Below are 22,409 nucleotides of genomic sequence, written 5' to 3' on the forward strand. Positions count from 1 at the left end.
CGAATTGTGCTTTGTTCGACAGTTCTAAAACCACGATGGGACTGAAAAGAGGTCATTGACTCGTGGGAGAAAGATGTTATGGAAAAAACACATATTTATTTTTGTAAGCAAGTTCTAGGTGTAAAAAAAACAATGCCCAAACGTAGCCTGTAGAAATGAACTCGGTCGATTGCCACTGAAAGAACTAACCGACCTAAATGTTATCAAATTTTGGATACATTCAGAAAACCAACCAGAAAACAGTATTGCCAAACAATGCTTACACATATTAACACATATGGCAGACAAAAACCAGATGAGCCTTATGCAAAAAGTTAATGACCTCTGTAAAAAAATCAAACCTAAACGCATTAAACTTAAATGAGGACAGCGCATTTATCTCTCAGGTCAGACTAACACTTAATAAAGAATTAACTCAACATCAATTAAATTTGATGAAACAAAACAGGAAATTGAAGTTTTACTCCATGTTTAAAACTGACCCTCACAAAGCTGATGTTTTGAACACAATAAACAATCCCTCTCACAAGAAAGCGATAAATAAATTTCGTCTATGAAATCATCGATTACGGATTGAAACTGGCAGACACACAAAGGACCGTTCATTTTTTATGAGCATGGGGGGGCTGGTGGGATTTGGTTAATTGCCACTACGAAATTGTATGACCCCCCCCCCCCCCTAGCATGCAATTTTTTTCCACATGCCCCCCCCCCCAAGCAGAAACTATTTTTTTCTGATGACCCCCCCCCCCCCCCCCGCCCAACCAGAAACAAATCATACTCCCAACTTTGGCAAAACGCTTATGTACTGTTTATATCAAATTTCTTTACAGTACTATTAAAAAGTTACCGTTCTCTGCTTAGGTGAAGACTTCTCTTGTTAAAAAAAAAAAGCGTTTTATAGATAGCAACACGTTTACGGCAACGGCAAACCCTAAATTTCCATTTAGATTCTTAGAGGAACTATAAAAATAATCAAGCAAATGTTTAACGTGAAATTACTCCCCTTCGAGTAGAAACAATACACGTACAGATCTGGCTAACAAAATACGGATCGAAGCATACCAATCAACGATTACGAGTCATATTAAACAGGAAAAAAAACAGGGGACACACAGATATCATGCGCGTCGGTAAGGGTTAGATAGGGGTGTTTGTTTAGCGCCGGAGGCGCTCCTACTAGGGGGGTCCGGGGGGATGCTCCCCCGGAAATTTTTTAAAATCCAGGTTCCCAGAAAGCTCATTTCCTGCATTTTGAGACCCATTTTAGGCAAATCACAAATTTGTTTTACAGCAGCTTTTTAAGCTATATACATCATTTCTGCGGCATAATTGTCTCAACTTAAACAAGAAAGTTCAATATACATTCCGCGCCCTGTCAAGTTCTGATATCTATTCGATCTGCTGATAGTCATACACCAAGCTGGTAAACTGCATCATTCTCGGGTCTCGGCCTTCAAACAAATTGACTATCTCGTCAAGATTGACAGGCATATCATATTTGATATACATTAGAACCAGGGCGGACATTCTACTCTCTCGCATAGTACACCTCATGTAGTTGTTCAACCTCCTCATTGTGCTTTTTCTCCCGCCATTATTGATCTTCAAAGGGGGTTCGTTCGAACCCCCCCCCCCCCTCCTACACGCCTGGATATTAAAGTACTGCTATTTAAAATGACAGTTACAAGCTTTTCTGAAGATGGCTTACGGCTCAGATTTACCGCCAACTGAAGTCACCAACAACAGTTCTATTATTAAAAACTAATCTGGATGTTCACACGAGGCATACTACTGAGTCTACTGATACTCCTGGGTTCAAATAATTTACTAATCAACAGTCTTTATAAAAGTGAGTACTATTAAACAGAACATTAAACAATCTATTGATATAGTTCTGAGTACAACCACTTAATAGAAAACTACTCCCCCACGGATGATTCAATAGTGAGACTGTTACGTTTTTATATTAATTTGAACTTGTACAAACATAGGTGTCTACTTCAGTTTATATTCATTATTGCTTTTCCAACAGATATGCTTCATTTCCTCAGTTGTTGTTAATATGAAATGCAGATTTCGACCTCAGTATGTAAAACAAATTAAAAGAGGTAAGGAAAATCGTATTAAATAAAATTGAAATAATATTCAATTTCTTCATCTGTTTCTGTGTTGAGCCACTTTCAATTTCACTATTCAATTTCTTCATCTGTTTCTGTGTTGAGCCACTTTCAATTTCCCCTACTAGCCAAGTATTGCTGGTGACCCCCCCCCCCCCCTCTTTCACTCAAATTTTTTTGGTAGCCCCCCCCCCCTCCTTTAGTGCCATTTTTTTTCTCGTGGGCCCCCCCCCTAAATCCCACCAGCCCCCCCGTGCTCATAAAAAATGAACGGTCCCCAATACCCAAAATCCCAGAAAATCTCCAAATTTGCCTTTTCTGTCACTTAAATGAAGTTGAAAATGAATTGCATTTTATACTCAATTGCCACCTTATCGATAATTTACGTTCAAAGTTTTTTGAAGACATAATAAGAAAATATCCTCATTTCAATGATTTTGACGGTAATTCAAAAATCTGTTTTCTTTTTAACAATGTTGATCCTACTATTTGCTTATCCATTCATGTATGGATTATAGACAGACGTTAATTATTTAATTTAATGAGAAACCCTTTTGTAATTTTAGGTAATACCATGTACTCATGTGGGAATACCAAATAAATTGTTGTTGTCAGTGTTGTTGTTGATACGCTTACTTCATTGTAACGGAATTCCGAGATCGCCGGTACAACCATAGGAAGCGTAACACAAGGGAAACAACATAACGCGATCATCGTGACTCAAACTATTCCATTAGCAAGGATAGTTTTTTCAATTTGCGAAGCATACAATTAGAATAAATGAATCAGCATCACGCGTACATGCCAGTATAGGCATCTTGTTTAACTTATTCCGACAGCGACATGATATTTCAGTTCTTTTGTTCATTGTTCGTAGTCACGCGCTATGACGTGACGGATGTCTGAATTTGGGCCCATCCGAAATCGGCTACCACGAGCATTTGGTAGAACACTCGACTCGCGTTGGTGTTCTACTTTTCAGTTTTTGCTGTGCTACACCGTGCTGACGAGAGCCAACCAGCTCGGAACAGCTGTCCATGGTTGCCGCATTCTGTTGATTCTCGGTTTGGTCTCTATCAGGTCGCTGTCGTGTTAAATTTTCTACGCAGTCCGATCAGCCTTGTAGAAATTTGAGTCATTTATAATTTTGGCTGATTAGATCTTTTACAGATCCTGCGTATACCTGCAGCATTTTCGTTAAATTTGAGTCATTTATATTTTTGGCTGATTAGATCTTTTACAGATCCTGCGTATACCTGCAGCATTTTCGTTAAATTTCAGTCATTTATATTTTTGGCTGATTAGATCTTTTTACAAATCCTGCGTATACCTGCAGCATTTCCGTTAAATTTGAGTCATTTATATTTTTGGCTGATTAGATCTTTTACAGATCCTGTGTATACTTGCAGCATTTTCGTTGTGCTGCACAACGAAAATGCTGCAGGTATACACAGGATCTGTAAAAGATCTTAAATCAGCCAATAATATAAATGACTCAAATTTCTGCAAGGCTGATCGGACTGCGTAGAAAACTTAACACGACAGCGACATGTGCGGTTCCTTGCTTAACGTTTGCTTTTATGTTTTGGACCGTAGATCTTTTTAGATCCGATATGCTGTACTTTTTAACATGGTTTGGCCATGTACCTGTAAAGGAAAGTTTTGCTTTTCTCATTTAACTTATTACGACAGCGACATGATATTTCAATACTTTTGTTCATTGTTCGTAGTCACGCGCTATGACGTGACGGATGTCTGGATTTGGGCCCATCCGAAATCGGCTACCACGAGCATTTGGTAAAACACTCGACTCGCATTGGTGTTCTACTTTTCAGTTTTTGCTGTGCTACACCGTGCTGACGAGAGCCAACCAGCTCGAAACAGCTGTCCACGGTTGCCGCATTCTGTTGATTCTCGGTTTGGTCTCTATCATGTCGCTGTCGTGTTAAGGTTACCCGATACCTTCAGAGGTGTCTCGCGTTTAAGCGAGGTAGCGCGTCCAGTTTAAACTGTAGATACCTAAACCCCTATATCAAATTAAAGCTTATAGAGCTGGCTATCAAACCATACCAAGAATTTTGAAATAGAATGAATTGTCGAATTTTTCACGACCTCTAATTGCGAGCGTCCGAATCACCTTTTTAAAGCTACAAGTCAAAGTGAATTTTGTTTTTTGCTTATTTAATTTGCTCCTCAGTTTCTGGACCCAAAGCGCTAAAAAAACGTGTCTGCGTTTTGTCATATTCAATCGCAGTGAAAAGTTATAGAGCATTTTCGAAATAGGATGGAAAAAAATGTGGAGTAATCGTACAAAAATCGCTCTCGGAGAAAAAATATTTCGAAAGATTAAAATTCGCAGACATGTGTTTGTTATTTATATGTTAAACTAGCTGCTGTCCAAATTTGAAGGCAAACGAACAAATTCCTTTTGAGTTTTAGCTCTTTGAAGTGGCTCCTCCAAGTGAAAAAAAATTTATTCGAGAAAACAGCGCTAAAAATTCGGCAATTCATTTTATTTCAAAATTCTTGATTTATTTGGATAGCCAGTTCTATAAGCTTTAATTTGATATAAGGGTTCAGGTATCTTCAGTTTAAACCGGACGCGCCACATCGCTTGGATGCGAGACACCTCTGAAGACACCTGTGAAGGTACCGGGTAACCTTAAGTTTGCTACGCAGTCCGATCAGCCTTGCAGAAATTTGAGTCAGTTGTACTCGGGCCGTGAGGCGCCGAGTCTGAAGTTCACCACATGACGCGTCACATACAGGATACATGCAAGACACAAATGACTAAAAATAAGACTTATTCCTCTAGAATTTATCAACTTTAACAGAAACGGCATCCGCTTACCTAGAGAGGCATTTTCTATTTCCAAGGCGAAGACTCTTAAACTTTATGCGATGAACAGACGCGAAGAAACTTAATCTGTTTATAGTGTCGTTTGTGCATCTTTCAACTTTCCAAGTTTTTCAACCATTCATATTTCATCTTTTCATTACTAGCACTTTAAAAATTCGAAAGGTTTATATCGATTCTTATTTACTTGGGTTTTTTAGTTCCTCAAGGTTAGTTTTGTTTAACCGAAAATTTGGCAACTAAATCACTCTATGAGTATGACCCTGCGGGCCAAGATAAAGATGTCTCACGTTTACTATAGAAAAACAATCAATGTAGAAACAGTTTCTGTCTGCAAATGAAAGGTGAATAACACATGCATTCCCCTGAATTTCATTTAAAAATATAAACAGTAAAACATTGAAAAACGTACAAGGATAACGTACGCGTGATGCGTAACGTTACTCTAGATCATACCGGAAATTACGATCCGTCATTGACCCGGCGTCACATACATATCAGGACCGTACAAATGGTTTCTGTCGCCAAACGAAAGGTGAAAACGTAAGGATTAAAGCCCGGGGATTATAAAAAGCATTCGTATGACAAATGTCGTTTTCCCCTGTATTTCATTCTGACTGCAAGAAAACACGCAGTCAAATATGGTCCGAGTATAAGTTCCTGATAAGGTGAAAACAGCTTCTTGTTTGCACACAATTCTGCACGTATCAAGTAAACCGATACCTTTGAGACCTTTTTCTATGCTGAGACGCTGATGGAGTCCAAATAAGGAAGTGAATCATTTTTATTTTTTAATCATGTCTATAGTAATAGGACGATCATTATGGTTTAATTTTAATGGAATATTGCGTTTTTATAGTATTGCTGGAATTCGCTTAGACGAAGTTAGAACTAAAAGTTCGTCTTCTCATATCCAATAGCGCGTTACAACTCTGTTAAGATGTTGTTGAGTTAAATGTAAAGTATTTCAGTACATACATGAGCAGCAAACTTTTGTTTCAGCTTCCTGTTTTATCAAGTCAAGGATTATCGTTGTGCGACCTCGTTCATTGCTATCTGATATTGAAGATGTCACGCTAGCCGACTCTCGCTCAATTCGTGCACAGGCCCCGAAATGATCCCGACATGATTCAAAACTAGACGCATAACTGCGTGTACTCGGGATTCTCTAATGGAAATAAACTTTGTTTACATAAATAAATATATCTCGTGATAATTAGGCTCGATTACCAGCCGCTGTTCGGGAAATGAGGAAAATCGAGCCTTGCGTTAATGAAATTTCCGCAAGTTCCCTAACAAAAAAACCGCGACATTTTTGTTGTGACCGAATTGTGATTAGTATGGATGGCAGAGGTATTTAACAGACAAAATGGACGTGATTTGGACTATCAGCTTCAAAATAAGAGGGGAAATATAGCCACGAGGACATCTGTATTGCGTACATATCCTTACATGAGAATAAAAGTGCGAACATATTGATGGGCTCCTGTTTCTTAATTTCGTGTTCTATGTTAGGGCCTCTTAAACAGGCTGACTCGGTTTCCGTGATCTCGCCTCGCCAATCTTTTCTTTACAAAAATTTCGATGTGTTTATATGAGAAGGTGGGCTGGCCCGGTTACCGAGATCTCGGTAAACGAGCTAAAAAAATTTTCCCATATGAACACGTCAGCTCGGATACCGGTCCGTGACGAAACATTTTTCTGAGCATGGCTTGAGAGGGCGCTGACAAGTCGGAACGCTGTTCCACGGGTATTTTGGAGGCCTTGTGGACATTTTTCATCTCGGTTCGTACCGGGATTAAGTTTACCATATGAAGAGTTATGCATTTTTGTTACGTTGAACGATAATATTGGTATTTCTCCAGAATATATGTGACCCGCTATAAATTGAGTTCAGTTTCATTCATTTTAATGTTTATGCTTTTATTCAACTTAACAATGCAACGTTTCACATTGGCGTTCCTTAGTATACAAAACTATTAGCCCTTATGCTAGTTTGACAATGCTGTCTTATTATTTACTACCTCATGCATTACTCTAGTTGAGCTTAAACTTCGTTAAATTGAGAGCTTTGAATGCCGTCTTGTAACATGTAGAATTTTCCGGTGGTTTCAAATGCATTCTAGCGGCAGTGGCGGAAGTCGTACTCCGGATTAGAATCGAGATCTCCCTGGCAGAATCTTTGCCATGCAACCCTGCGAATAAAAAAAAAAACATGCAAATTACTCAAGCCAGCCAATCTCAAGAATTGCCTGTCAGAATTGCAGATCTGTCAGAACAATACCAAACTACCTCTATAGCATAGCAAGTGCGTGCGCAGGTTATTTACGCACGAAATGGTTTGTATGGGGAATTGAACGAGTGAGATTTCAGATACAAATCAACGAGTTCGTAAATTACTGTACAAAGCTTTTTCCACATAATTTTATTTCTACTATATATGTATTGAGATTTTTTCTTCTTTGCGAAGTGCAAAGTTTTCATCATGAAATAAGTTTTCATTCATATGCAAATAAAGCTAATTTTTATATGAATAGCTTTGTACTTAGCCTCGCTTTCATAATGAGGTTAACATCAACTCGGAAATGGCCTGGTCTACAATCAGCTAGACAGTCTTCTACACTGCAAAAATCGTCTTAGTGTACAAAAAATAACCCACCACTTGTTGAAACTGTTGCAGCGCTTGATTTTGACAGCACATTCAGTATCGTCACCAATGTTGGAGTTGAGTAAGTCTGAAAGTAAATCAGACGAATATAAAAATTGAAAGAAATTTTGTTTTCGTATTGTTGTGGTAAATTGAAACCAATTAGTAGCTTGTAAGAAGCAAAACCTTTTCTACATCATCATGAATGCTTAAAATCTTAATAAAATATGCTGCTCTACAATAACGCGAGAACTGTAGATAGGTAGGCCTTTTATAAAATGCAAAACAGTCGTATTTTTACGTTGCTATGCCTTGCCTTCGCCTTATTGCCTTGAAATAGGAAAATATTTTTCAAAATGACAAAAGTCGGAAACAAAACAACGTCAACTTTGCAAGCAAAATAACGACTAAAGAGCTTACTCTTACACTATCTTTTAAAAATTATGCAGACAGGAAATTGCAGCTAACTCTTACCAGAGCAGCTGATTCCACAGCCATAGGTATTAATCTCCCAGCATTGTTCGTACTCCACGAGGCCCCGCCCGCACCAGTATCTATTGTTAATCTGATATATCCCATAATCCCTCGAACCGTCGGTGTTGTATCCAATGGCATCATACCTATATCTACTCTCGTACTTTACCAAGCACAGCCCTGCAAATGAACAAATGTACACACGATTAAGAACAATGTGCCACTAGCACTAGTGACACAAACAATCGATCTGAGAATTAACTCTGCAGTGTATGTTTAAGTGCCAAGTGGACCAATGAATTTCCAGCCCAGGGTTAGTGCTAGTAGGGAAATGGGAGGCTTCGACCTCGAAAGGAATCGAACCCACGTTCTCCGAATTTTATCAACCGTTGCTCTATCGACTGAACTAACTTTTTGCCTCGTAGCTCAGTCAGAAGAGCAACGGTTTTTTTTGTTTATTTTTCCAATCCAAGATCGTGGGTTCGTTTCCCATCGAGGTCAAAGACGTTTTATTTGCCTCATGCTTGCGGTCTCCCATTTTTCCCCAGTTGATTGGTTCATCGCTTCCCTTTTGCGCATGTCTGACTTGCGTAGTCAAGCCAAAGGCTCTGTCAGAGGCCGCGCGAGTTTTAGGCCAGTGGAGGCCACACCTCACAAGTTTCGTTGGTGTTGACCTAAAGGAGCGTAGCCTATGGGAACTAGATTAAGGAACAAGAACTTGGCAACGTACGCACGTGCAGTGCTTCTAAGCTCCTTGTGCTAACGTGTGTGGAAATCGAGCCTAAATTTTAGCCAACTTACAATCCCTGATCTCTGAATCCGGAACACCCTCATCTCTGAGCGCATTGACCACCTGGCATTTAGACTTCGTTCCCGCATATGCGATTCCACAGAAAGCCAACAGAACTACAGCAAAAACCTGCAGTGCTTTCATCTTGCTCAAGTTATCTGATGTGTTGTCACAAACTGACCCTCCTGAAAGGTGAAACATCAGCAGCATCAGAAGCAAGACATGACAGGCGTTTTAACTTGAGTAACGAACATACAAATATTCATCCCGTAACTGCACAGTAAACCAACCAGCAAGAAACCACAATGAGTCAGTAACAAGCGATATTCTACTGAATTAAACGCGTGAGATCGTTGTCCAGTTGTGGTCCTCTCTGTGTCACGTAGTGAGGGAGATTGTGCCGCGCCAATGTGCTTATTACTGGTTGGTTTACTGATTTTTTTGGCTTACTTGTTGGAAAACTTGCTAAAAGAAAGTCAAAGTGGTAAATTCAGCTCTGTAAATTGGGGAGCAGGGATGGCGCAGTGGTGAGACCACTCGCCTCCCACCAATGTGGCCCGGGTTCGATTCCCGGCCTCGCGTGGCGTCATATGCGGGTTGAGTTTGTTGTTGATTCTCGTCCTTGCTCCTCGAGGTTTTTCTCCGGGTACTCAGGTTTTCCCCTCTCCTCAAAAACCAACACTTCTAAATTCCAATTCGATCTGGAAAGCGTCCCCAATTAGTGCTCTGCGCTAAATACATTGACACTTAAATAAAGTGATTTATTTTTTTCCCTTAGTAACCAAAATGTAGGTCACAATAAAAGCAAACGATAATTAGAAATTTAAGGCTAACATTTTGTAAGTCTCAGACCAACATCTTCAGAGAAAAATGAAAATTAATAAGTAGTATTATAGTATAAACATTGAATGTGAATCCGCCTCTGGTTACCGAGGTGATTTCTCGAACAAATCAAGGAGTTGAACTCGGGACTACCTAGAAACTACTCCAGCTAGTGGCCGCGGTCGAAGCAGACCTTGAACGACTGGGATTTCCGGATTCCGAGCTCGGCACCTTAACCACTCGGCCACTCTACCTCCCAATTTGTAAACATCGAAGATTTACTCAGCAATGGTATTCTTGTTGGCAATCTGGCTTTTTGAATTCAGAAAAATCATCTTTAAACAAGCTCCAGAAACGTAATGTTGAAAACTGAAGTTGCACTCTATAAGCAGCTTCGAGCGGGAAATTTTGCAGGACAAATTAAATGCCTTATGAGTTTCATTGGCCTTTAACATTGGTTTTCAACTATGATTGACGGAGATTTATCGTGGAAAAAAGGGTATTAAGTGGCGAAAAAAAGGCTCATAAATCAACCTTCTGATGTCAGCTTAACTGAGGTTGCATATCCGATGTGTCTTTACAAAAGACAAAGTTTCCTTTCCAAGCCCCTGAAGGGTTTCCTTTTCAATAGTTTCCTTTTGAGAAAAGTCAAAAGTTTTGAGTTTGAGAAACTCAAAAGTTTCCCTTTCCTGTAAAAGTTTCCTTTTTGAGCTCCAAAATCGGTTTTTGCGGAATTAAATTAAACTAGCAGAAGAAAATTAAAACTTTTCTAAATTTACCGAAGTTAAACCGTTTTGAAAAATTAAGGATCTTACCTTCTCCAAGGGATTTGACAGTATAAGACAAACTTGACAAGTGAGCTACCTTAGTCAACGGCTCTTCATTAAATAAACCAGCCCAAGGGTGAGGAATAATGTTGTTATCGATAATTTCCATGGATAATTACACTTTGTTGACAATACAGGTACTTATGCAAAAACTGTATAAAACGTGTCGCCCACGCTCCTGATAAAACTGAAAGTAAAATACAACTGGGAATATCAGTAAAATCACACATCTGCCACTCCAGACGAAAAATAATTAGATCTAATCACCATATCATGTGACTTGTATATAAGACTTGTACCAAGCCACGAAACTCATCGCATTCTGATAAAACTGAAAGCGAAATATATGACTGATATAAAGATACGTGAACTGCTGATGGAAGGTCGTTATATGTTTAAGACCATTGAAGGTAAGGTACTTTGGACCATATATATGGTCTAGATTAGGCAGCAAAACCTGTCCAGCATACGGCGTATTAATCTTGTAGATCTTATAAGTGATAATTGTTGCTCCTGTCTTATTTGTAGTTCTTGACAATTTTTTGCAATTTTAATTTTTAAATCTTACTTGTTATAAATTTTAGATTTTAGTTGATTATGAGTTTACTTATTACTCGGGCCGTAAGGCGGCACGAGTTAAGTTTCCGGTAGCGTTATTGAATTCTTTTTTTTATATTTTTGGTAGCGATGGGCCGAGAGATAAGACTTCGGGCCACGAGTTAAGTTATCGGTTTCATTTTTTTTTTGTACTCGGGCGGTACGAGTTCAGTTTTCGGTCGCGTTATCAAATTCTTTTAATTTTGGGGGGGATCGCGATGGTCCGGAACCCATTTTTAGACACGGTATGCCCCTTAGGGCATCCTACGTAATTATAACTCGGCACCTCACGGCCGGACTACGAAGAAAGCGACCGACAACGTAACTCATGACACGAAGTCTTATGCTTTAATCGATAGATACAGAGATATAGTGAGGCAATAAGTAACCACTAGATAAAATTTCATTATTTGCTATACGAGTAAAATACGGGGGAAAACATTTGTTAAGTAGAATACCTTGTGCTTCATACCGGGATACTTTAATTCCCGGGCTTCAATCCTTACGTTTTCACCTTTGATTTGGAGACAGAAACCATTTGTACATTGATCATGTTTCAATACGAACCGAGAGTCATATAAATATCTGTGCGGACCCCGAGCATTGATGACGCTAACAGAAATTTCCGGTATGATCGTTGTGTGCATGTGAAGGCCACGTTCAATTAAAAGTGTTCTACGCTTTCTACCAAATCTTATGGTGATCACTGGCATTGTATTAAAACGCAAACTTTTGCAAGCGTTTTCCGTCATCATTGTTCAAGTCCGGATATTTACACGTTTGGACAGAAATGATTTAAAGTAGTCATTAAGAATGTCCGAGATAACTTCTCTCTTGAATGCTAAAGTCTTAATATTTTTATTCATTTGACCCGGGGTCACATAAACAGACGCGAAGAAACTTAATCTGTTTATGTGTCTATTTTTATAGTGTCTTTTGTGCATGAAAAATGTCGTCATATTTCATTCTGACTGCAAGAAATACAATTCTATCTGGTGGTTACTTATTGCCTCACTATATCTCTGTATCTATCGATTTAGGGAAATTAACGATGCTGGAGGTTATTACTGTCAAAAGATTGTAGGCTTACGCACCACGCAGTCAAATATGGCCCGAGTATTAGCTGAAAACAGCTTCTTGTCCTATGTATAAATTCTTTTTTTTTAACTTATTTTTAGTGTTCCCCAATTAGCTGTTTACAAGCTAAAGATATCGACACTTAAATAAACAAAGTTGTTTTTCTCCTTGTAATATCAACACATGCTTATTCAACCTCTCAGGTCATGAGAAGTGAAGATATGATTAGTTTTCTTGATATTTTAATACTGAGTATGAGGACAAGACAGCTGACAATATAGGAGAATGTCGTTTTCTTTGATATTAGGGGTTAATAAAGGGTAAGATATTACCAGATAAAAACTTCAGACAAAATATAAAACTAGTCACCATATCAATACTGATTAAAACTGAAAGTAAAATATCTGGAAAATTGTACATGAGCACTGTCAATGAAGGATTTGATAGATGAACGATCATCGCACCGTGAATAGACAGACTGAAAAAAGAAGGTTGAACGGGATTCGAACCCGTGACCCAGCAGCTATGCGCTACCGGTGCAGTGCTTTGCCAACTAAGCTATCTAGCCAACTGGGAGCTGGTCATTTGTTATACGGCGTGGACGACTGAATAGATGAAAGTGAAATATACTGATAAAATATCATGTTTGTGAAGTGATATCTCAAACACTCGAAAGAGTGTTTTATCCGATTTCCAAACCTCGGTAAGTGAGTTGAACAACCAATTTCAGGGTGTTTGGAAATCGGATGAAACACTTTCGAGTGTTTGACATATTGCATATTACATTATTAGTAGTATGATAAAAGAAAAACAGTGACAGTTGTGTTCGTGACACATACGTAACGTGTTCGTGACGATTAAGTAACAAACAAAGGCTGTTAAGAACCAATCAGATTCGAGCATTTTGCTGTTGACACAATTACATTGATAATCAGCTGTAAGACCTTATAATTTATTGCAAAACTGAACCATTATTTTTAGATGTCTGTTAACACAAAAACGTTTTCGGTTTTTTTCAAATCTGTCACACTTCTGCTTTATATCCTGTCATCACGGAAGAAGTAGGGGCACCCTTTCCCCTCCGTAGAGGCTCCGTCAGAAAAAAGGAGAAAACAATCGGAAACGGAAGAAAAAAAGGAACGCTGGTGGTGGGCAATCTTTCCATCTTCCCGAAGTTCCCCGCGTTCTTCTTTTTTCACTCTCGCCATTGCCTACTTTTGCTACTGCGCATACGTTCTGCGCATCTCGAGATACCCGGGTTTCCTATGGGTGGTGCCTACTAATACAGGGATATTTTTGCGCGGTTTAAAACTATGCGGAGGAAGTAGAACTTAGCAAGTGCTCTTGGTATCCAAAACGAAACTTTGGGTTAACCATGCATTTGTCAGAGATAATAAAGCTTCAATTTGGAAAAAAAAACCGCCATACATTGCTTTTTATTTTACTGTTTTTTAGAATAATTGTTGCTTAATTATCTCTAAAAATACGTGGTTACCCCCACTTTTTTGGGGGGATTTCAATGGTCCTTGCTAAGATTTGCTTTTCCAGTATAGTCATAAACCACACAAAAATACTTCACCGTCCTTAAGGCGTTCTTATATTTGTCCCTTTCTGGCCTCCACCCGAGCGCTAAAGAGGAGAATGCGGAGGAGAGGGAGGGCCACTTATACCCAGGGGCTTCTTATTTGAAAACTGGGTCTTAACGGCGGAGGGGGGTGGAGAGTGGTGTTTATTTTAAAGGGTTTCGATTGGTTTTTGCTCCAAACAATCAAAGTTGCTATAGTGTTTTCAGTCAACTTTAACTCAAAAGGGGTTGTGCTTATTTCAAACATCGGTCAACAGAAATACCGAAACGTTGAACGATAATTATTGGTATTTCTCCAGAATATATATGACCCGCTATTTTAAAGAGTTCAAATTTGAACTTCGCTCCAGAAAAGATGTGACAATGTATACAGTCAACTGTGAATCGAAAGGGGTTCTGCTTATTTCAAACATCGGTCGCAAGAAATACCGAGAACACCATAGACGGCTGAAAAAGTTAACACTTATGCATTGTTGTTACGTTGAACAATAATATTCGTATTTCTTTAGAATGTATGTGACCCGCTATAAATGGAGTTCAGATTCATTCATTTCAATATTTATGCTTTTATTCAACTTAACAATGCAACATTTTACTTTGGCGTTCCTTAGTATACAAAACTATTAGCCCTTATGCTAGTTTGACAATGCTGTCTTATTATCTACTACTTCATGGATTATTCTTGTTGGGCTTAAACTTCATTAAATTGAGAGCCTTGAATGTCGTCTTGTAACAAGCAGAATTTCTGTGATTTTCCGGTGGTTTCAAATGTATTCTAGCAGTGATGGAAGTTGTACTCTGGATTAGCATCGAGATTTCCCTGACAGTATGTTCGCCATGCGTTCCTGCGAATAAAGAACAAAACATGCAAATTAATCAAGCCAGCCAATCTCAAGAAATGCCTGGTCCAGACATTTCTAATGGGCCATAAGCGGGTCTGTCAGAACAATACCAAACTACCTCTATAGCATAGCAAGTGCGTGCGCAGGTTATTTACGCACGAAATGGTTTGTATGGGGAATTGAACGAGTGAGATTTCGGATACAAATTAACGAGTTCGTAAATACTGTACAAAGCTTTTTCCACATAATTTTATTTTTACTATATATGTATTGAGATTTTTCTTCTTTGCGAAGTGCAAAGTTTTTTATCCAGTGAAAATTAGTTTTCATTCATGTGCAAATAAAGCTAATTTTCATATGAACAGCTATGTACTTAGCCTCGCTTTCAAAATGAGGTTCACATCAACTCGGAAATGGCCTGGTCTACAATCAGCTAGACAGTCTTGTACACTGCAAAAATCGTCTCAGTGTACAAAAAATAACCCACCACTTGTTGAAACTGTTGCAGCGCTTGATTTTGACAGCACATTCAGTATCGTCACCAATGTTGGAGTTGAGTAAGTCTGAAAGTAAATCAGACGAATATAAAAATTGAAAGAAATTTTGTTTTTGTATTGTTGCGGTAAAGCGAAACCCATTAGGAGATTGTAAGAAGCAATACTTTTTCTACATCATCATGAATGTTTAAAATCTTAATAAAATATGCTGCTTTACAATAACGTGAGAACTGTAGATAGGTGGGCCATTTGTAGAATGCAAAACAGTCGTATTTTTTACGTTGGTCTGTCAACAAATGCGCGCGGTCTTCAAACAAAAGGTCTGGATCGAGTATGTATATGGAGAGTAAACTGGGGAGAGACTCCTTGTATTCTCGTCTCACAGGTTTGTGAAACGCGCGCGAGGATCCAGGCTTCCCATACTTCGTTTCTTTCGATTGAGAATAAAGGAGAGAAAACCGACTGTTATGCAGTCTAGGCCTTTTGCCAACTGTGCTTGTAGGTGGTGAACAACTGCAAGTCGCTTAGCCTTAACGAGTTCTGAGTAATCATTATATCGTATTTTCAGAACCTTTAAACCATGCCTTGCCTTTGCCTTATTGCCTTGAAAAAAAAAAATTCAAAATGACAAAAGGCGGAAACAAAAAAACGTCAACTTTGCAAGTAAAATAACGACTATAGGCCTCAATCTTTCACCACTTAATAAATTACTTTTTAAAAATAATACAGACAGGAAGTTCCTGCTGACTCTTACCAGAGCAGCTGACTCCACAGCCAAAGTCATTTATGTCCAGGCATGATTCGTACTTCACGAGACCCCGCCCACACCAGTATTTACTGTTAATCTGATATATCCCATAATCCCTCGAGCGGTTGGGGTTGATGGGACTGAGGGCATTATACCTGTAGCTACTCTCATACTTTACCAAGCACAGCCCTGCAGATGAACAAATGTACACACGATTAAGAACAATGTGCCACTAGCACTAGTGACTTAAGTAATGCATCTGAGAATTAACTCTGCAGTGTATGTTTAAGTGTCAAGTTGACCCATGAATTTTCAGCCGAGCGTAAGGGCTAGAAAGGAAGTGGGAGGCTTCCACCCTCGAAGGGAATCGAACCCACGACCTCCCGATTTGATCAACCGTTCAGTCTATCGATTGAACTACAGTAAAAACCCGCATATAAGAACCTAGTGATATAAAACCCTTCAGGCTGAAATGTAGTATTTAAATACCCAAAAATATAAGAACCTGTTGAGCCTGGCAAAGAAAAATAGGTTCTTATACAAAAACAATCACTCCAATTTTGATGGTCAAAATTCTGTATGTTATTGTTTAGCAAACAAGGCAAGCATTTTTGTTGTTGAAAATACAAGTGCTAAACCATTTTGTATTAGTAGTACAATATTTCTGCCAATGGTTACACTACGACAACCTCTGAAAAATAAGAACCTATTAAGAATCTAATAAGCCTGAATTGTGAAAAACTACCCTAAAATATAAGAACCTGTTCAGCCTGACCTCGAAAATTCTAGGTTCTGATATGCGGGTTTTTACTGTAACTTTTTGCCTCCTACCTCAGTCGGTAGAGCAACTGTTGTTCAAATCCGAGATCGTGGGTTCGTTTCCCATCGAAGTCAAAGACGTTTTGTTTACCTCATGCATGCGGTCTCCCATTTCCCTATTAGGCCTAATGTCATTACGAAGTTGATTGGTTCATCGCTTCCCTTTTGAGTATGACTGACTTGCGTTGTCAAGCCAAAAGCTCTGTCAGAGTCCGCCACGTTTTAGGCCAGGGTAGGACACACGCTACGAGCTTCGTTGGTGCTGACCTAAAGGAACGTAGCCTATAGGAACTAGATTGAAGAACAAGAACTTGGCAACGTACGCACGTGCAGTGCTGCTGAGCTCCATGTGCTCACATGTGTGGAAATCGAGCCTAGATTTTAGCCAACTTACAATCCCTGATCTCTGAATCTGGAACACCCTCATCTCTGAGCGCATTGACCACCTGGCATTTAGACTTCGTTCCCGCATATGCGATTCCCCAGAAAGCCAACAGAACTACAGCAAAAACCTGCAGTGCTTTCATCTTGCTCAAATTGTCTGATGTGTTGTCACAAACTGAATTTCCTGAAGGGTAAAACATCAGCAGCATCAGAAACAAGACATGACAGGCGTTTTAACTTGAGTAACGAACATACAAATGTTCGTCCCGTAACTGCACAGTACACCAACCAGCAAGAAACCACAATGAGTCAGTTACAAGCGATATTCTACTGAATTAAACGCGTGAGATCGTTGTCCAGTTGTGGTCCTCTTTTAGTCACGTAGTGAGCGAGTTATAAGATTAGTTATTTTAAGTGTGGAAGCCTGACTTGTCATAAGCCTCGTGGTTTCTTTCAGGTTTTCTCGCCATTTATTTTCTTACATCAAATTTCTTCATTTTTTCCATCTGTAAATGTTGTATATGGCAAAATAAATATTGTCTTGTATATTTTATTGTATTGAGATCGTGCAACGCCAATGTGCTTATTAGTGGTTGGTTTATTGATTTTCTTGGCTTACTTGTTAGTAAACTTGCTAAAAAAAAGTCTAATGGGTTAATTGTCCCTTTGTGCCTAAAATTTAAGTCACAATAAGAGCAAACGATAATTAGAAATTTAAGGCTAACATTTCGTAAGTCTCAGACCAACATATTCAGAGAAAAATGAAAATTAATAAGTAGTATTATAGAATAAACATTGAACGTCAGTCCGCCTCTGGTTACCGAGGTGATTGCTCGAACAAATCAAGGAGTTGAACTCGGGGCTACCGAACAACTCCAGCTAGCGGCCGCGGTCGAAGCAGGTCTTGAACGACCGGGATTTCCGGATTCCGAGCTCGACACCTTAAACACTCGGCCACTCTGCCTCCCAATTTGTAAACATCGAAGGATTTACTCAGCAATGGTAATCAGGCTTTTAAAATCGTCTTTAAACAAGCTCCAGAAAGGTAATGTTGAAAACTGATGCTGCACTCTATAAGCAGCTTCGAGCGAGAAATTCAGTGCAAGACAAATTAAATGCCTTATGAGTTTCATTGGCCTTTAACATTGGTTTTCAACTAGGATTGACAGAGATTTATCGTGGAAAAAAGACTGTTAAGTGGCGAAAAAAAGGCTTGTAAATCAACCTTTAGCTTCTGATGTTAGCATAACTGAGATTTCATATCCCATATGTATCTATAAGGTTCCTTTTTAGCCCTAAAATCTTCCGCGGAATTAATCAAACTAGCCTTAGAAAATTAGAACTTTTCTAAATTTACCGAAGTTAAAACGTTTTGAAAAATTAAGGTTCTTACCTTCTCGAAGGGATTTGACAGTATAAAACAAACTTGACAAGTGAGCTACCTTAGTCAACGGCTCTTCATTAAATAAACCAGCCCAAGAGTAAGGAATGACGTTGTTATCGATAATTTCCATGGATAATTACACCTTGTTGACAATACAGGTACTCATGCAAAAACTGTATAAAACGTGTCGCCCACGCTCCTAATAAAACTGAAATACAACTGGGAATATCAGTAAAATCACACATCTGCCACTCCAGACGAAAAATGCTTAGATCTTATCACCATATCATGTGAAAGTTCAGTGCTCCATTATATGAAACTTGTCTGCTGATATAAGACTTATACCAAGCTACGAAACTCGTCATCGCATTCTGATAAAACTGAAAGCGAAATATATGACTGATATAAGATATGTGAACTGCTGATGGAAGGTCGTTATATTTTTAAATTTCTCCTTTTTACATCAACAGATGCTTATTCAACCCCTGAGGCCATGAGAAGGGAAGATATGATAGATATGATGAATTTTCTTGGTTTTTTTAATAACTTCTCCCCAGTAGTTTTATACGAAAAGTATGAAGACAACATAGGAGAATTTCGTGTTTTTTGATATTAGGGGTTAACAAAGGGAAAGATATACCAGATAAAAACTTGAGACAAAATATAAAACTAGTCACCATATCAGTACTGATTAAAGCTGGAAGTAAAATATCTGGAAAATTGTACATGAGCACTGCCAATGAAGGATTTGATAGATGAACGATCATCGCACCGTGAATAGACAGACTGAAAAAGAAGGTTAAACAGGATTCGAACTCGTGGTGACCTAGCAGCTATGCGCTACCGGTGCAGTGCTTTGCCAACTAAGCTATCAAGCCAACTGGGAGCTGGTCATTTGTTATACGGCGGAAAGTGAAATATACTGATAAAATATCATGTTTGTGAAGTGATATATCAAACACTCGAAAGAGTGTTTCATCCAAATTCCAAACCCCGAGAAGTGAGTATATTTTACCGATATACGTGAACATGCGGTTTCCTTGTTTGTCGATGCGAATATCTTACCTTTGACGTTTCTATACTATGAGTCTGTTTCCAACTTAATGCACGAGTGATTAATAATAGTAACACGCCTATACTGAACATCTTGAAACTGTTTCGAAAAACCTCCAATGTCTATTCATATACTGACACTCGATCATCCACCTCTGGAAACTTTTAAGTCCAAAATTCTAGACTAGAAATACATTAATGCTTTTTTCGCGATTTGAGTGTGGAATGAGATACCTCATGGTCGTATAAGAGGTTTACCTAAGAAAAAACTCAAAGGAGAAATTCGCCGGCTTCCGCTCAATATTTTGGTAATAACTATATTGAAACGCCTATTATAGTACAGAAAATAGGTCTAGCCAATTAGTTACAACTCGTTAATTTTTCGACTTTTTTTTCGTCCGAGGAATGAGAGATTGTGAAAAGAGAAGAAGTATTTTTTTCCTCCCTTAAAGATCAAAAAGCTTCGTTTGACTTCTTACAAGAACCTTACCATTCAGATCCAAAGATGAATTATTCTGGATGTTGAAAGAACCTATTACGGGAGATTAGCTGGTGCTCTTAAACAAAAGGATTCAACTGTTTACAGTGACTCTTCCTTATTCTCTATAAGACTTACACGAGGTCAGTTCACTCTGCTTTACACTCAATTCTGCGCTAAACTAGATATCACCCATTTTTATTCTGACTAGACAACTACCTGCTCAACATAAATTAAAGCTTACATAATCCTTCTGTGATTGGCTACAGGGAGCTTATTTGCATCCATACCTTCGATCTGTTAGCTGCGCCTAAGACATTTTCCTAGTAAAAGTTTACCGCCGGTAAAGCTTGGGTTGTCTCGTCAATAGACATAGGGAGACGAATGTAAAAATTACAAAGTTTAGCCGACTTATACAGAAAAGTTTCACCAAAACAATCTGAAAAACACTTAAAGTTGTTGCTTAAAAATTGTACAAGTAGTTGATTCGTTGAAGGAGTTAGCCTTCTTCATCGAAAACGATTGGCTAAATTTTTCCATAAATTCTGAAGTGAGTACGTGGTCATCAAAATCTAGAGCTCGAATTATATGTTCAATACGTGACTGATAGCAGAATTACAACAATGGATATTTATCTTCATAGTCACCCTAAGATCATAGTATTTACTTTTAAAAACACCTTAAAAGTACCGATATTATTATTCGGATATCTTCACCTTTAAAATGAACATCAACTGCCATGAATTCGGTAAAAGAACCGAAGCAAAGCAACTAAAAAGATTATTTCCTGGAAAGGACCGACGAAAGGTCAAGTTGAGTAAAAACTCATCAAAGTGAGGTAAACAAGGTGTTATCATTTGTGGGAAAACTTAATTAAACATATCTTTGTGGTTGAAAGTGTTTCTGCAGAAACGATCGGCTGCTCATACCGAATTCATGACAAGAGAATTTACACGTTATTCACACATTAAGAACAACTAAGTCGAACTACAAGGTGAGACTAGAAAATGATTAGTATTATCTCTAGAGAGCTGCGTAACGAAGGAAATGAATCAACTGGTCTTTTTCTGTGATATTTCCCAAACCGAGATATAATTTGTAATAAGTCCCAACACCAAATAAAATTCCTTTAGCTATTTCAATCCAAAATAATTTGCGTTGTAAATATTTTCCTTTCTCTGATAATTTTTATTCTCTAACTGATGGAGAAGCGAAGGGGGTGGGGCATATTTTTGTCTCACCGGAGGGGTCTGCATATTTAACAATCATTCCACGAGCGCGCGTTGGATATGAGATCAGATAGATAGCCAACGAGCGGCGTAGCGCCAAGTTGGCTATCATTATCTCATATCCAACAAGCGCGAGTGGAAACAATTAAGAAATATTGCAAGATCTTGCTGATTTCGCTTTGTAAGAGCGACCAGAAGACAATTTAATGGCCCCTATTTCTCGGGCATGGTATAATGGCTCATATACCATGACCGCTAAACCAATCAAATGCCTGGAATTGCATTATACAATGATCCAGTTTTTAATAATAATCGGATATATCAGTACAGAACACTAAAATAAATTATTCCCAAAACGACGACTCTGGAAGAATGGTCCTAATTAATTAGACTTTCAACGGTATAGATCTGTCACTATCTACACATATCTAACTGATCAAAGCGATCAGCTTCAATTCATCGAGAAACTCATCAATTGCCTAATCGACAATCAGAATTAGCATCCCTTATTATAGGTAGTGATTGGAACTGCATGTCACGTTCCTGACAAGAACAATGCACTTTAGAAACACTCAGGGACTATTTGTTCTCTTATGTTTGTAGCTTTGTTTTATTGATCGCATGATTACCGAATATTCGTTTTTTGGCTAGCCGCACAAAGCTTTTTTCATTATTATTTCCTTTACGTCAAAGACATGTATTAAGAATCTTTTTCTTGTAAGCATGTTTCTCAGTTGCGAGGAGTTTTCAAACTGTAAGGAGTTCACGGAGCTATTTCTATCGGAGTTTCGAAGAGAACGTGGAGTAACTTGTTCTCAACCCCGGAGTCAAGATCAGACGTAAGTTACGCTTGTAAAATTCCATGTATTCTTTCCTTTCGTTTTTTACGGCGTTGAATTCGTAGTTTTTTCCGCTTCTTTAGACTTAGACAATTGTATTCCTTTTTAGTTTTCACCGCAAGTGTTGTAAATAGACGGCTCAGCCTGATCCTAATAAACGCATTAGTCTTGCTGCCCTTGCCGTGTACTTCACTGTGGTTGACCTGGCGAACTCCAGTACACAACACCCCGTGTCTGCGGTACTGGGAACGCGACCCTGCACTTTAACAAAAAATGACAAAAAAGGTTACGACAACTGTTACGAGGCAAGAGGAGAAAATTTCGAGCAGAAGACGGGGTT

The 22,409-nt window shown here is 38.7% G+C and overlaps 2 protein-coding genes across 3 annotated transcripts; both read right to left on the minus strand.

Moving 5' to 3' along the window:
• Window positions 1-6,860: 6,860 nt before the first annotated feature.
• LOC146462688 (lysozyme-like) lies at window positions 6,861-18,912 on the minus strand. 2 transcript variants are annotated; one of them, XR_014857068.1, is made up of 6 exons: window positions 18,480-18,912; window positions 17,097-17,270; window positions 15,890-16,072; window positions 15,126-15,201; window positions 14,494-14,641; window positions 6,861-7,029 (listed from the first exon to the last, which is right to left on the minus strand). XR_014857068.1 is itself a non-coding variant. In XM_085085299.1 (5 exons), the coding sequence occupies exons 1-5, from the start codon at window positions 18,598-18,600 to the stop codon at window positions 14,572-14,574; spliced, it is 624 nt and encodes a 207-aa protein (XP_084941425.1). In that variant the 5' UTR covers window positions 18,601-18,912; the 3' UTR covers window positions 14,335-14,571. The 2 variants fall into 2 exon arrangements, 1 of the variants encoding a protein (XP_084941425.1); XM_085085299.1 differs by lacking the exon at window positions 6,861-7,029 and having other exon boundaries at window positions 14,335-14,641.
• LOC146462689 (lysozyme c-1-like) lies at window positions 7,043-10,802 on the minus strand. The gene is made up of 5 exons (XM_085085300.1): window positions 10,526-10,802; window positions 8,900-9,073; window positions 8,099-8,278; window positions 7,637-7,712; window positions 7,043-7,172 (listed from the first exon to the last, which is right to left on the minus strand). The coding sequence occupies exons 1-5, from the start codon at window positions 10,644-10,646 to the stop codon at window positions 7,100-7,102; spliced, it is 624 nt and encodes a 207-aa protein (XP_084941426.1). The 5' UTR covers window positions 10,647-10,802; the 3' UTR covers window positions 7,043-7,099.
• Window positions 18,913-22,409: the final 3,497 nt, after the last annotated feature.

The sequence above is a fragment of the Pavona decussata genome, unplaced genomic scaffold (assembly GCF_977016875.1).
Source record: "Pavona decussata unplaced genomic scaffold, jaPavDecu1.1 SCAFFOLD_186, whole genome shotgun sequence".
Taxonomy (NCBI): domain Eukaryota; kingdom Metazoa; phylum Cnidaria; class Anthozoa; order Scleractinia; family Agariciidae; genus Pavona; species Pavona decussata.

Coding starts and splice junctions, on each gene's coding strand:
- LOC146462689 (XM_085085300.1), bottom strand. CDS start 10,646: ATGGAAATTATCGATAACAACATTATTCCTCACCCTTGGGCTGGTTTA. Junction 9,074..10,525: donor TGTCAAATCCCTTGGAGAAG/GTAAGATCCTTA, acceptor TTCACCTTTCAG/GAGGGTCAGTTTGTGACAAC. Junction 8,279..8,899: donor GGATTCAGAGATCAGGGATT/GTAAGTTGGCTA, acceptor GTTCATTTGCAG/GGCTGTGCTTGGTAAAGTAC.
- LOC146462688 (XM_085085299.1), bottom strand. CDS start 18,600: ATGGAAATTATCGATAACAACGTCATTCCTTACTCTTGGGCTGGTTTA. Junction 16,073..17,096: donor AGATTCAGAGATCAGGGATT/GTAAGTTGGCTA, acceptor GTTCATCTGCAG/GGCTGTGCTTGGTAAAGTAT. Junction 15,202..15,889: donor CTGTGGAGTCAGCTGCTCTG/GTAAGAGTCAGC, acceptor ATTTACTTTCAG/ACTTACTCAACTCCAACATT.